The following is a 13402-nucleotide window of genomic DNA, read 5'->3' as shown; positions in this document are numbered from 1 at the left end:
TTAAAGGATTTTACAGCATAGTCATAAATAGTCATAATAGGCCACTTCTAGGTTTCAGGAGGGAAAAATACATTTGTAATGGCAGCTAGATGACTCAAGAAAGATTGGTGACAGACTACTGCTTTGGATGGGTTATCCCATTCTAAAATAGCAGTTCATACCTACAGGAAGAAATGCTCTCTAGAGGTGCCTGTCTTTTCTCCTTGGACAGTGAAAGAAGTCTAAATGAATAGACTACATAACTATGTGAGCTACATAACTGTTAAATGGGTAAGTCAGGTGAGAGAGACCTCACCCTATAGCCAAAATACAGCGCATTACAAGCACCAGTCAGTGGCTTTGCACCAGTTTCTTTCTGTTAAATGTCCTTTAATTTTACCAGTTTCTCATTTTGGTGCGTTCCCTTTCCCCACAGGGCTGTTGGAGACTGTGAGGGTGCGTTGTCAGGCTGCCCTGAGGCAACCCAAGAGCTTGGGCATCTCTTGTGGTACAAATTCATCCTCTGGGGTTTTAGGGGGAATATTTTAATGAATAAATAATAAACTTTTTGAATTTCTGCTTGGTTTTCCCTTACTAACAAGCACAGGACACAAGTGTCCCCTCCTGGACACTGCACAGCCCAAACTAGAGTGGCACATTTCCAGGTAAACTCCGCAGGGCGAGAAGGACCTTGAGGATCATCTGACCTCCAGCACTGATGAGTCTAAATTTGATTGAAATTAAGGCTCTTTTCATTTTGGGTTTGTGCCCTCAATTACTGCACTCGCTATGAGCTCTTTTTCTGACTATTAAATCTGGACAATTACAGGCATGAAAATAACTTACGCTCCAATAAACGACACATTGATTTAGCAGCAGTTCCTTTTTATTTTTTTTTAGTAGGATATTCCTGTATTTTTGAGTATGTGTAGGGCATTCTTACAAGTACTCTAATAGGCAGGCTGACTGGATTTTTCTCAGAAATTAATGCATTTTTAGGAGATGTAAGATGAAAAGCTAGCAGTAAATTTTCAATGTGCTAAAATGAGAATTTATCCTAAACGATGAATTCAAGCAATTGCAGTCAGGGAGGAGCCTAGTAGCATGACTAATGGATTCAATCAAACACTAATCAACACAGCTCAGCTGTCCAGTATTGAGTATCAGCTTTTTGCAACAAACAGCAAACAATCTAGAAGCTAAGTGGGGCTTGCAGGCATTATTTGATGAACAATTTTACCTAGCAAATCCGTTCAAGAAAGGTCAGATGATTCCAGGAAAGATGAGAATAGCATAGGAAACAAAGTCATCAAATAAATTATTCAGTCAGTTCTATTGATTACTGTATTATCAAAACAGATTATATTCTACAGTTACCTGGATCTGCTGCAATAAATTTTTCAGCTGAACCAAAAATTCTTTAGCTTCCTTTGCTTTATCTGAAACACCATTTAAAGCCTGAGACAGCTGCGCCTGCAAGGGAGAAAAAAGGAGGAGAAAAAAGAAAAAGTTAGTGATGAAATGCAAATGATTTTCTTAGTAATCCTTGGATTTGATTATTAATAATGTGCAAAAAGGCTTACATGTATTGCTAATCCCACAAAGCGTTTCTGCTAGAAAAGAACAGTTAAGATTTTTACTGTAATCAGATTTAATGAGGGTGAAATATGCATGTGGGGGCAGTCAAGTATTGTGTCTGCACGTTCCACTTTATTGCAGCAACTTGGTAAGTCAAACACCTTTTTATAAAACAGCTACCCACGTGTATAAGGAGGTAGTAGTCTTACACTTACACAGTAGCATCTGTCATGCTGAAAAATCCCCAAGTGCTTTCCAAAATGACACTTCTTTTTCATCCAAGTCTGAAATCTTTATAAATGTGGTAGATCCTACCAAACCTGAGATACACGAGGACTTTGAAGACAAATCTGCCTTCTCAGACTTCACAGTAATGTCCCTTTGGGGCTCCAGTCTTACATGCTCCAACTCAACAAATGGGTGAATGTTTCTGCAAAAGTTGGAATAAACCCTTCCTCTAATTTTGACTGGTAAGGCACATAGAATATGTCTTTTTTAAGTCCACACTCTGAGCCTGACCTTCCCTTTCCTCAGCCAGCACCTGAGATCTCTAAGCTGAACCAGAGGCATGTCGATGAACTTCGAGGACAGGAAGGAAAGAGTGGTTTTGCCCCTGGCAGACCCAGTGATGCATTTTGGGGTTCCAGTGCCCTGAGCTGGAGGACCATGACTGTGAGAGTGATTAACTCCCAGTCAACCCCAAATTTGTGCAGGATTTTCTACTCCAGGTGGATCCCTGTAAGTCCAGGAGTCCCAAGAGGATTCACTAAGGGTACTCAAAGAACTGGCTGATGCCATTGCGAGGTTCTGCACCTGGGATGGAGCAGCCCTGGATGTATGTCAGACTGGGGAACAAGAGGCTGGAAAGGGGCCCCCTGAAAGCACATTAGTGCTAAAATATAAATGAGAATATGCATTACAAAATTCATTCATAACAAATGTAAACGGAAGACACATTACTGTGCCTATTTCTCAATACTTGAATCTCTGCTACTTTCTTACACAAACCCTTGTAAATGCAGAAAAACCTGAAATGATGATGTCTGATATTAACACTACGGGAGGCCACAGAAGCAAACTCCAGGTCCATGAAAAAAAATCTCTGTTTTCTGCAAGATCAGACAATCAGGACAACCATTGAGGTCAGCTCTGCACAGGCTGATGATGTTTGCCAAAGTTTTAAGTTTTTGATCACACTTTCTGTTCCACTCACAGGGCACATCTGAGCCTTTTATTTGTCAAGATGACACAGAACAAGGTTAAAGCAGCATATGACAAAGCAGCTGGGGTGTAAGCAAGAAAGAAGTAGGTGGCAGAAGCATTATATTCTCTGTTATTGACTGTCCTGACCAAATTGTCTCAGGGAGGAAAGGGTTCCTTTCTTTCAAATCAAAACCAATGGCTGGTCTCAACAAAAGTAAAACTTCCACTTTCCCAACATCTGCCCCAGCTCTCAAATCATCTCAAAGTTCATTTCTCCAGATCAGAAGAGACAAAGGCAGCATGTGGGCATCACAGCAGCTGTAGAAAACCACCACAGAAGAATTGCAAGCAGCATATATACCAATGGCAATCAGCACAGTCACTCCTGGCACACTCCCATCACAGAGAGCTGCAACAGAAACTCAGCCATGTCACTGTCTAAAGGGCTCATAAGCAAATTGATCTGTTCATTAAAACCTGTGGTTGCATTAACTCCACTGCAGCATGAAGCCGAGTTAGAAGGCCAGATTTCCATTTGTGAAACCCACTTAGAGATAATAGCTTTGTTTTTCCAAGCATTTGTAAAAGATACCTTGCAAATCAGAGGAATTTAGTCATGCACTTCTCATTAAAACCAAGTGGAGCTACATGACTAAGCCCCCAGTAAACCAACCAAGCCATAAAAAATGCCCTGTACACCCAGAGCATATTTCTTCACAGAAATATGTATTGTAAGCTAAACTGACATGTAACAAGCTCCAATGACTGGGACAATTAGTAACTCCTGACAAACAGTATTCCACCTGGCGTTATCCTCACTTTAATACCTGGTCTTGAGACCAATAATCTGAGGGCTGGAGATGGATACCAAATTTCTATTTCCACCAATGACAGGAGCACAGAGATCACAAGGGTAAGTAACTGAACCCAGATGGGCAGGGAGACCTCTGATTTCAGAAAATGGACCCGATAATGGCCATGTCCTTTTTCAACCAAACAGTTCATGCTCATTCAGCTTGCCTTCCCTCCGTCTCTCTTTAGCAGCAGATTGACTATTGATTAGATAAGCTTGTCCTGGCGTTGAATTCTCATAGAGCCCACATGTTTTTGGGAACACAAGTCTTTAGATCAGGAAATAAAAGCAGGCTTGAGCACTCCTACACCTGCCTGCCTGCTCTTCACAGACAGATCCAGCTGTGGGTGTTTTCAGCATTTTGGTACCTATGTATAGTTAACCCTTTAGAATGGGCAGAGCTGAAATGTGTCCCCCATCATTCCTCACATTCATAGGTCTGAAGTCCTACCTAAATGTGATTACAGTATCACTGTACTTGCTAAGAAGACATGAAGGGATTAAACTTCAATGGAAGACTTAGAGTTTTTCTTAATAACCTTGAACTGCTGGTCCAGAGGCACTTTTTAGGCAAGTGAATATAATGAAGTCCAGCTAAACCAGGGGATTTTCATAGATTTGTGCCATTGGAGACTAGATGTCATTTTACACCAATTTTACTTTGTAGAAGTTATACACAGCAGTGCAATGGGGAACCTGCACCACTAACAGGGGCCAACCAGTCCAGTACAGCTTTGGTATCAGCAGCAGAGGTGAAAGTAAGGGCACATTTCCCTGCATGGCCTGCAGCACTGCCTGGACAAGCTCTTACACTCTGTCATTTGCCACTAGGTCACTGCAATAAGGCCCAGACAAAGGAGGAGCCAAACAAAGGGCTAACACAAGGAAGGCTCCTTGGTCTAAGAACAAACCTTTCAGCTGCCTCTACCAGCTATGCCCAGAGCATCTGGAGAGAATACATAAAGCCTTAAATTACCTTTGGCATGCCAGTCAATGTAAGTAACTTATGGTTTGGCCAAAGTAACTGCAGGTAATAAACTTGTAGAAATTGCTGTACCAGAGAACTATTTCTAAGCAGAAGTATCTAATTCCAAAACAATTTATCTGAATGAATGTGAGATGATGATTTAGGCTGCCTGGCTATATAGTTCCATTATAGTTATTTTGTGCCAAGCACATTTTTCTGAAAAATATTATATTCACAAGAGCATAATTTCAGAGTCCCCAAATTACTTAATTTTGAGGGTATCTTTTCACTAGAATTTGACATTGATTGAATATGCAAATCAAGAGAAAAATAATGTTCTGTGATACCTCAGTCACAGAAAAAAATGCAGTAAAAATACCAGCCAAAAGGGTTTTTTCAATATTTGACAGTAGGAAAGAGACAAAATGATTGATTCTGAACTTTGATTACACTGGACTGTCATGTTCCAAAGGGCATCAAACAGTTAACTCAAGGTAGACCATAGTACATCACAAGCTGGTCTCTCATGCCCTTCAAAACATCAGCCACGTTTGAACTGTGAACTCAGACCCTCCTCATCAAAACAGTTCTGCTCAGAAGTGGATTCTGACACTGGGATATGAACAGCAGCTGCAAATGTTTAATCTGCAGGAGAACTTCTCTGCACAAGCATTCATCATGTTAGGGAGTAATGACGGCTGAGCTGCTGGCAGAACATTCAAACTGAAACACCTCCAGAAGAAGTTTGTCTTTCTTCTTGGGTGGATCAACAAGGCAGATCAACCCAAGGGACATCTTCTTTGGATCTTAAAGTAATTTTTCGTCTTGACAAATACCTCACCACTCCATGGCCGAGGGGTGATGACACCAGTCTTGATTTTGACCTTTCCTGCAGTGTCTGAAAGGATCTCTCTCTGCTTTCCTTACTGCTAACTGCAAGCAGAGAGTAAAAAGAAGGGAATCCTGCAGCCAGCAGAGCTGGTCAAGTGCTCCTTGCACAGCTGTGGGAGAAGTCCTTTAACCCCAGCACAGCAGGAAGCTCCAAAGGATTGTCCTCAGCTCTCAGGTATTGAAGTCCCCTCTCTAAGTTCATATGTATGAACTAATGCTTTTTCCAGGGTCCACCATTCTCAGCAAGAAAGAACTAACTTCATACATTTTTTCAACTTCTAAGGCCATGTCTTGCTCCTTATTCACATGGTTGCAAAGCCTTATTTTCAGCAAGGAAAGCATGACCAAGTGACCCACCAGACTTCACTAAACCCATGTGTAGTCATTCCTCTCCACAAAGGAATCCAGGGAGGGGCAGGGAGCATCACTTGCAGGGAAGCAAGAGTCAGTGACAATATCTGAATCAGAAAAAGCTTTACTTATCCTTAGTCCCCATCTACAATTCCTTATTTATCTTTGTATCATGAAAATCACTCCAGCCATTACGCCTGGCTTCTTTGGGAACTCTGTGGGAGGAGACCCCTTTAAAGCCCATAAGAACACCCAGTCCATGATCATCTGTACCATGATTTCTTGTCTAAAACACTTGGGTGGCTGTGGGCCACTCTCCCTCATTGACACACATGTGGCAGTTTGCACAGTCCTGGATGAAAGGGAGGTGGTGAGAAGAAGGAACAACCACCCTGTCTCCCCACAGGTAGCTGCTGCCCCTGCGAGAGCATGGGACAGCTGAGGACAGGATGGCCAAGGACCCTGTGGAAGGCAAACAAGTTGGTGAGATGGACTTGCTAATTCCAGCTATCTGCCTGAGACCTGGTGGAACCTCAGCGGTCAAGGTGAGGCCAACATGAGAGGGAGCCTGGGTTTTCCAACCCTGAGCAGAGGCTGCGGGGTCAGCGGGAAGTCAAGAAGGGCCATAAACCTAAGAGCACCATTCCGAAGGGAGAAAAGTCTGAGGGGATGATGGACGTGAAGGACCTCATGTCCCACAAACTGCAACCCGTTTTTGGGGCATTGGGATGAACAAACCACAGTGTTGAGCATCACCCCAGCTCTGAGCATCACCCCAGCTCCCGGCCGGCCGTCAGGACTCACCTTGTGCTGCTTCCACATGGCTCCCAGGGCCTTCACGTCGTGCTTGTTGTGCTTGCCCTCCTCCAAGCACTGGTAGCAGACGGGGCTGCGGCAGCTCACGCAGTACATGCTGTAGTTCTCCAGGTCGTGCTCGGCGCACGTCGGCAGCTTGCGGCCGCCGCCCGCCCCCTTCCCGCCGCCGCCGTCCCCGCCGCCGCCGGGGGCGCCCGGGTGTGCGGGCGGCGGGGCCAGGCGGTGCTTGGCGAAGGGCCCGCGGGCCGGGTGGCAGCGGAGCTGGCATGCGGCGCAGTACAGCACCTCGCACTGCTCGCACAGCACGGCGGCCGGCTCGGGCGGGCTGCGGTCGCACAGCTGGCACTTGGCGGCGGCGGCGGCGGCGGCGCGGCCCTGCTGGTAGCGCTGCACGATGGCCTCCAGCAGCCGGTTGCGCTGGAAGCCGCGGAGCCCGCGCTGGTCCAGGGACGCGCTCCGGTGGCACTGCGGGCAGGTGAGGGAGGAGCTGGCGGGGCCGGCGCCCCGCGGAGCCGCCGCCGCCCCCGGGGGCGCGGGCACCAGCGGCAGCACCCGCACGCCGTTGGGGGACTTCAGGCTGGGGGTGTAGGAGCCGTAGCCGCTGTCGGTCTCGCTGTGCAGGCTCAGCTTGTCCGCGTGGTCCCCGCCGCCGCCGCCCGCCGCGCTCTCCGAGTCCAGGCAGGCGGCCGCTCCCGGCCCCGCTCCCGGCCCCGCTCCCGGCGCGGCGGCGGCGGCGGGCGGCGCGGGGCCCCGAGAGTGCAGCAGAGGCGGCAGGTGCTGCTCGCTCTCCGGGGTCTGCACGGCGATGGTGCGGGCGCAGGGCAGGCAGACATTGTGCGAGCAGGGCAGGATGATGGGCTCCCGGAACAGCGAGCCGCACACCGGGCACTTCAGCTCCTCTTCCATGGCCGCGGCGCGGCTTTGTGCGCGGGCTCCTCAGGCGGGCGGCGCGGGGTCGCCGCCGGCTCCCCCCATCCCCCGCGGCGCCCCCTCCGCCGCCTCCCTCCGCTCCGGGCGCCGGGGCGAGGCCGGGAGGGCTCCGGCCGCCGCTGCCGCCCCGCGCGGTTCAGCACCCGCCGCGCTGAGACAGCTCCGCACGGCCGGGCCGGCGCCGGGGGAGCCGCCCCGCGGGCGCGGGCTGCCCGGGGCCAGGGAAAGGCTGCCCGCCGGCCGTGGCGCGGACACGGAGCGCCGTGGGACTGTTTTAACGTTGGTGGCATAGAGTAATAATATATGGGGAAGGGAGGCGGGGGGCGGAGGCAGGGCAGGAGTAGGAAGGGGCGGGAAGAGCCCTTTCCAGCAAATAAAGTGGTCGCTCTGTCTACGGCTGGGAAAGGCTAAAACATTTTTTAAAGGATCTCTACGCAGCGATGTCTTCATATGTTTAAATAAAGCCATTGTTTGGGTAGCAGATTGAACGCAGGCGGGGTTTCGTTATCTCTAGTAGCCCTCTCTCCCGTCCCCGAATTAGAGGAGGATGCTCACCAACAAACTAAGCTCGTGCCTCTCCTTCACACGGCTCTCACCATGCCGGAGCACAACCAAGATGCACAAAATGTCAGGCACTGACAGAGGGAGGGATGAGAAAGGGGTTAAAAGGGAAGCACGAACCCCAGCTACGAACGCTGTGGATGGCAGGGGCGGCAGAGCGCAGCGAGCGGGGGACGTGCCACATCGCCCCAGCTCCCAGCCCGGTGACCCCAACAGGAATCTGCTGCGAAGATAAATCAGGAATGACAGCTGAGAGTTTATGAACTGAAAATAACCATCCTTAGGAGAAAGAAACCAGCAGTGGGAAATCCCCCCTCTGTTTTGTTTACATATGCCTAGCGTGGATGTAGCAGTGGTTTATTTCATAGTGAAGAGATTATATGTAAGAGTGATTTCACTGATTTTTATTATTGTTATTTGTCAATCTTGTTCAACAGTCACTACCATATTAAGCTCAATTCTATAATCAGATCCTAATTTTTTGTTTTAAAATGCAAACTGGTCTTTTCAGAACAGCTATTTAAAAAATGAGGAACTAAGTGGTATTGAATGAAAAGAAATTTTTTAAAAAAGAGAGAAGAAGAGATAAGGTATTAAAACATCATAACGTTTCTCAGTAAATGACAAGGGTTTTTGTGACACTGGTTAGGAAAGGGTTTTCTAGTTTCAGGGTTTGCTTTTGCCAGATTGTTAAAACGGTTGATGCACAGAAAAGGAGGAATGGGGTCAGAGAGTAGGAATATATTAAAGCTTCAATTTTTTTTCAGTCTTTCCTCGCTGGAATTCCTTTTTGTATCTCACCCAGCCACTCTTATGACAAGATGAGGGGGAAAAATCCCCAAGGGGTTTAAAGCTTTACAGTTCCCCATTTCAGGGTGAAAAGCAGCAAGTTTGGCCTCTGGCAGAAACAGCCATGACCCACATAAACCTGCCTGTCATCTGGCTAGGTATCTTCTTCTTTTATGTGACCTCTGTGCTGAGATTGAGAGTTTCTAAACTGAGTGTTTGGGCTACCTCCAGCCAGAAATCTCAGTACTGCAAGAAGTGTTCTGAAACACCACTGATTTCACTGCTACCTTATGCTACTGCGTAGTAAGAAAAACCCGTGGGTGAAATACTGTTATCTTCATAGTGGCTGTTCTCTGCTCTACCATCTGTCAGCAGCAGGAGTGGATGTACTCTAAAGATTTCTTCCAGACCTATAGGGGAATCCAAGTCACATATTTCAAGTCTATGTTCAAGCCATAATCCTAAAGGTAATTATGAAAGCATTGTAGCTTTTTCATGGACTTTTGCCTTCTTTCTTTACCTGTCCTGTGTGGAAGGTGACAATGATCATAACGTGCATAATAGTAGCATCAGGTCTGAGACATCAGAGAAAAAGTGAACAGACAGGTAAATGGTGGAAATGTAAAGGTATGAACACCAAACCTGACCAATTGCCTTTTATTGCTTCTTTTTAGCTGGGGCTTGCAATTTCCAGAGTTCTAATATATTGAATTTTACATATCCATTTCCAATCCCACACTAGAGTTTATGTACAATCCTAGAATCGTTGGCACTTGACACGGGAAATGGCAAGAAATAAAACATCTCAGAAGCACATTCTCTTTCAAACACAACTTTTCTTCTCTACCCAAACCTGACTTCACCTGAGAGCATATTGCTATATGTAGGTGATATTTGAAATGGAGCTTAAAAAGGTGATCTGTTCTTCTCTGTTCTGTGGTGTGACTTTTACATCATTCAGGGTCTTTTTAAATCTTCTGAGTGAGTTTGAAATGTTAATACCCAAGAGAGCTATGGCTTTGAGATCAGGGAGAGCTACACTTGTTTACCTGTCCTACTGGTCCCAGAACAGCCCTTGTTGCCAAGGAGTTGTAGAGTTTCAATGCAGAAACTTTCATCCCCATGGCACCAGAGACTGCTGCTGGAAGTAGCACCTACTTTAACAATATTCAGTGCTCTGATGATTTTAGATTGCACAGGACAGAAACATCACTGTAACCCTTACTGCTACAGGGGTCAGAATGGAAACTGGTCTAAGAGTTGTAAAATGTCACTGAGCTTGAGCAAACTGACCTTGGAAATTCTTACTTTTGATGAGGAACACATCCCACCAGGATGATTCCACTAACTTTAATGGAGCTATTAATAAAGAACTATTTGGTCTGAACCTGAAAGAATTGGGCCTTTACTATGTTTTGTAATCAAGGCATTATTATAGTGGCTATGATCCCTATGATTTTTCATCTTTTTATGTTCAAATGAGTCTTTAATCTGTTAGAGCTGTAGCAGTGTATGGATAACCTAAAGACCCTATACTGGCAGTCCTAGCTTTGATCTTCCTTTTAATACTTCAGTATCACTAGTATCATCCCCTTAAACTATTTACCCTTTGTAAGAACTTATCAGCATCTTTTATATTCCCCCAATGGGGAAAAGAAAGCCAACGAGGTTTATTTATAGATTTACATTTAAAAAAGCCATAAGGCAAGTTGTGGTACAACCCTGCAGTAAGGAGAGATTTGATTAATCTTTCCTCTCTTGCTTTATTGCTTATGCCTTCTCATTATGCTTGTTGTGACATTTTGTTGACTTCCCCTTTTCTTGTACTTTTTTATATTTTATATTGCCCTCACACATTAACCCATTTCCTGATAGTTTTCCTTCTTTCTTTTCTCTTGTTTTTTTTTTTTCCTTCAATAGCTGTCCACCAAGGTCACTTCACTTTATTCAGTTTCTTCTTTTACCACTGCTGTTTCTCCATGGGGAATTTTTTGATTCCAGTATTCCAACATTGCTTCCACTAATGGGCATCACTCCAAGCACACATCCTCTCATCTGAAGGGCAACAGGGAAGAAAAAGGATCTTATCTCTGCAGGTTCTTATTCTATTGCAAGAAGGAGAACAGAGAAATAGCTCACAAGAGCAGAGAAGATAAAATGTGCTTGGGCTAAAGCCAGCAGCTTGTGTGGCAGTGTGAGCTGGAGAGTTCCCCTGCCTCGTTAAAAATGCAGGGTGCTCAATGATCAGCAGAGGATGCCCTCAGCAACCGCAGTGGACAGCACAGCTGCCCCTGCTGCCCATCTCTGAATTTTAGGCTGGATTCTAACCGGTGGCTGTACACCCCACACACCTCAGCATCGCTCCCATGCACAATAGAAAACACAGCACAGTGTAGTCTCTCCTGTCTGCTTTTTTTCATCAGGTTCTTTACACAGACTTGTCCTCCCAGCATTACCAGCTCTGGCTGGAGCTGACACTGCCTGTTCTGTTTGAGGGGGCATGTGGCAAAGAGGCATAGGAAGGTAGACTTCCACTGTGGCTTAGAGGAAAAGCTGATCTATATGGTCCGTGGATCAGGCAGCTTTGGAAATGGCAGCTGTGCTCCTTGGTTTTGTAGATTTGCATTAGGCACGTTATGTAGGTGCAAGAGTTTCGAAATTGATTTTGTTTGGTGTTGTTTTGGTTGGGGTTTTTTGGGTTTTTTTCAAGCATGCATTCAAGTAGTTATTATATTATTTAGGGTTTTCAAATATTTGCACATTGGTCTGCTCATGAAAGGAAGGACAGCAAAGCTTGGCAGCAGCCCAGAAGAGTGCCACAGAAGCATGGCTGCTGATAAAAAGCTTATCTGTTGGCTAGCAGAAGACTGTATCTGTAATAGAAATGCAGCTATATTGAATTTTCTCTGTCACAGGAGTAAATCTGCCATGAAAAATGTAATTCACAGTTGAGGACAATTCCATACAATGGAATTTTATTCAGAATGGCTGCTGAGTATATGTTTCTTATGATGGTTAAATGGCAAAAAATGGTGCTGGATCCTAAACATTGCTCAACAAATACTCACGCTTCTAAATCTATTTCAGCCATCTAAGAATGAAATTCAATACAGAGAAAAATAGTGCTTTAAATATATGCCAACAAAAAGTGGTAGGTTGGCACAGACAAATCTCAGTAACAGGTCAGTTTCAATACTTCTTAACAAATTCATATCTAAAAGAAAGCACAAAGGAAGCACAAAAGGCACTAACATATAATCAGGACTCTTGAAAAATAAGATCTCATGTTTCTGTGATGCTGTAAAAATACATCAGCCTGCAAGACTTTGGAATTACTCCAGGGACATCTTGGCTTTCCTGCTGTGCCAGGAATCCTCTCTTTCTTGCTGCTTTTGTGCAGTGGAGTGAGATACTTTTCCTTCAGTGCTACAGTTCAACTTGCAAGCAGCATGCTCAGGGGTGCTTGCTCTTTTGAGAGGCAAGGGGATGAGAGCACTGGACCCTGAGCAGCTGCATGCGAGGGACAGCAGGGAATGGGGCTCTGCTTTGGACACATTTCAGAGCACCAAAGGGTTCACATCCTCACACAATGATTGTTAGAGTACTCGTGTCACATCTGCTGCCTTTTTAGAAAGTAACTGTAAATTTCTGGTAGAGATGATTTGGTTCCAATGGTATTACAGCAGAGACTGGGCTAGGGCTCTTCCTCTGTTCCCTGGGCCAGCTTGAGGAGAGAGGGTCATTGGAAGCTGTTCTGAGCACAGGCTTGCAGTCTGCCCCAATTCTCTGCACCTGTCCTGACATGGTTCCCTGCTCCCTCAGCTGTCCCTATGGTCACTCTGTTCATGCCTGTAAAGAAAAGTGTACAATAGCACTTTAAGAAAGTCAAGGATTACATAAAATCCAAACCCATCCCAATATCTTTGTTTGGTAGGAAGGCTGGAAGGAGGAAGGAAAAGGTAATTGCATCCTAAGCATTGTGGAGTGGGAGGGAATAGAAAAGGGACAAACACCCCCACAAAACCAAACAAGGGGTAAGTAATCTCAACATTAAAGCATCAGTGTTTCCTAAGAGCAAAGGAAGGGCTGAAGGAAAACTTGTTTGGAAAAGAATCCAGACTGGGTTAGACACTTGTATGTACAACCGTAAAGTGGAGGTAAATTGCCACCATGAGGCAATCTCTTCTCATGTAAAGAAAATACTTACACAAAGGGGGTAGTGAGGTTTTGTCCCTGAAAGGGTGGGCAGTGTTCTGTGAACCGGGCTAGGGAACTAATCCAAGTGCAACTCACTGAGAAAGGTCTTTCATCAAGAAGGGAGGCCCAAGTAGCTTCCCTCCTTTACTAAATATAAGAAAAGACAAAAGTGCTATCCTTGTTTAGCAAGAGACAACTAGTGAGGAAACCTCCCTGAGCAATGAAGGATCTATAAGTACCCTGAGAGATGGGCTTTGCTCTTCCATTCTGCAAGCAGCTCAAGTGAG

General features: G+C 45.7%; 1 protein-coding gene across 1 annotated transcript in view; it reads right to left on the bottom strand.

Moving 5' to 3' along the window:
• The window catches only part of TRIM67 (tripartite motif containing 67), a gene marked incomplete at both ends in the record, with an annotated part of 33875 nt that extends 26331 nt beyond the window's left edge, over positions 1 to 7544 (bottom strand). The window contains 2 exons of the mRNA XM_084202692.1: positions 1357 to 1452; positions 6627 to 7544. Coding sequence (XP_084058818.1) covers positions 1357 to 1452; positions 6627 to 7544 — 1014 coding nt within the window. The remainder of the gene's footprint in view (positions 1 to 1356; positions 1453 to 6626) is intronic.
• Positions 7545 to 13402: the final 5858 nt, after the last annotated feature.

The sequence above is a fragment of the Fringilla coelebs genome (genome assembly GCF_963513975.1).
Source record: "Fringilla coelebs genome assembly, chromosome: 3".
In the NCBI taxonomy this organism is placed as follows: Eukaryota; Metazoa; Chordata; class Aves; order Passeriformes; family Fringillidae; genus Fringilla; species Fringilla coelebs.
The sequence above is the reverse complement of the archived record's forward strand: the minus strand, read 5'-3'. Positions and strand labels throughout refer to the sequence as shown.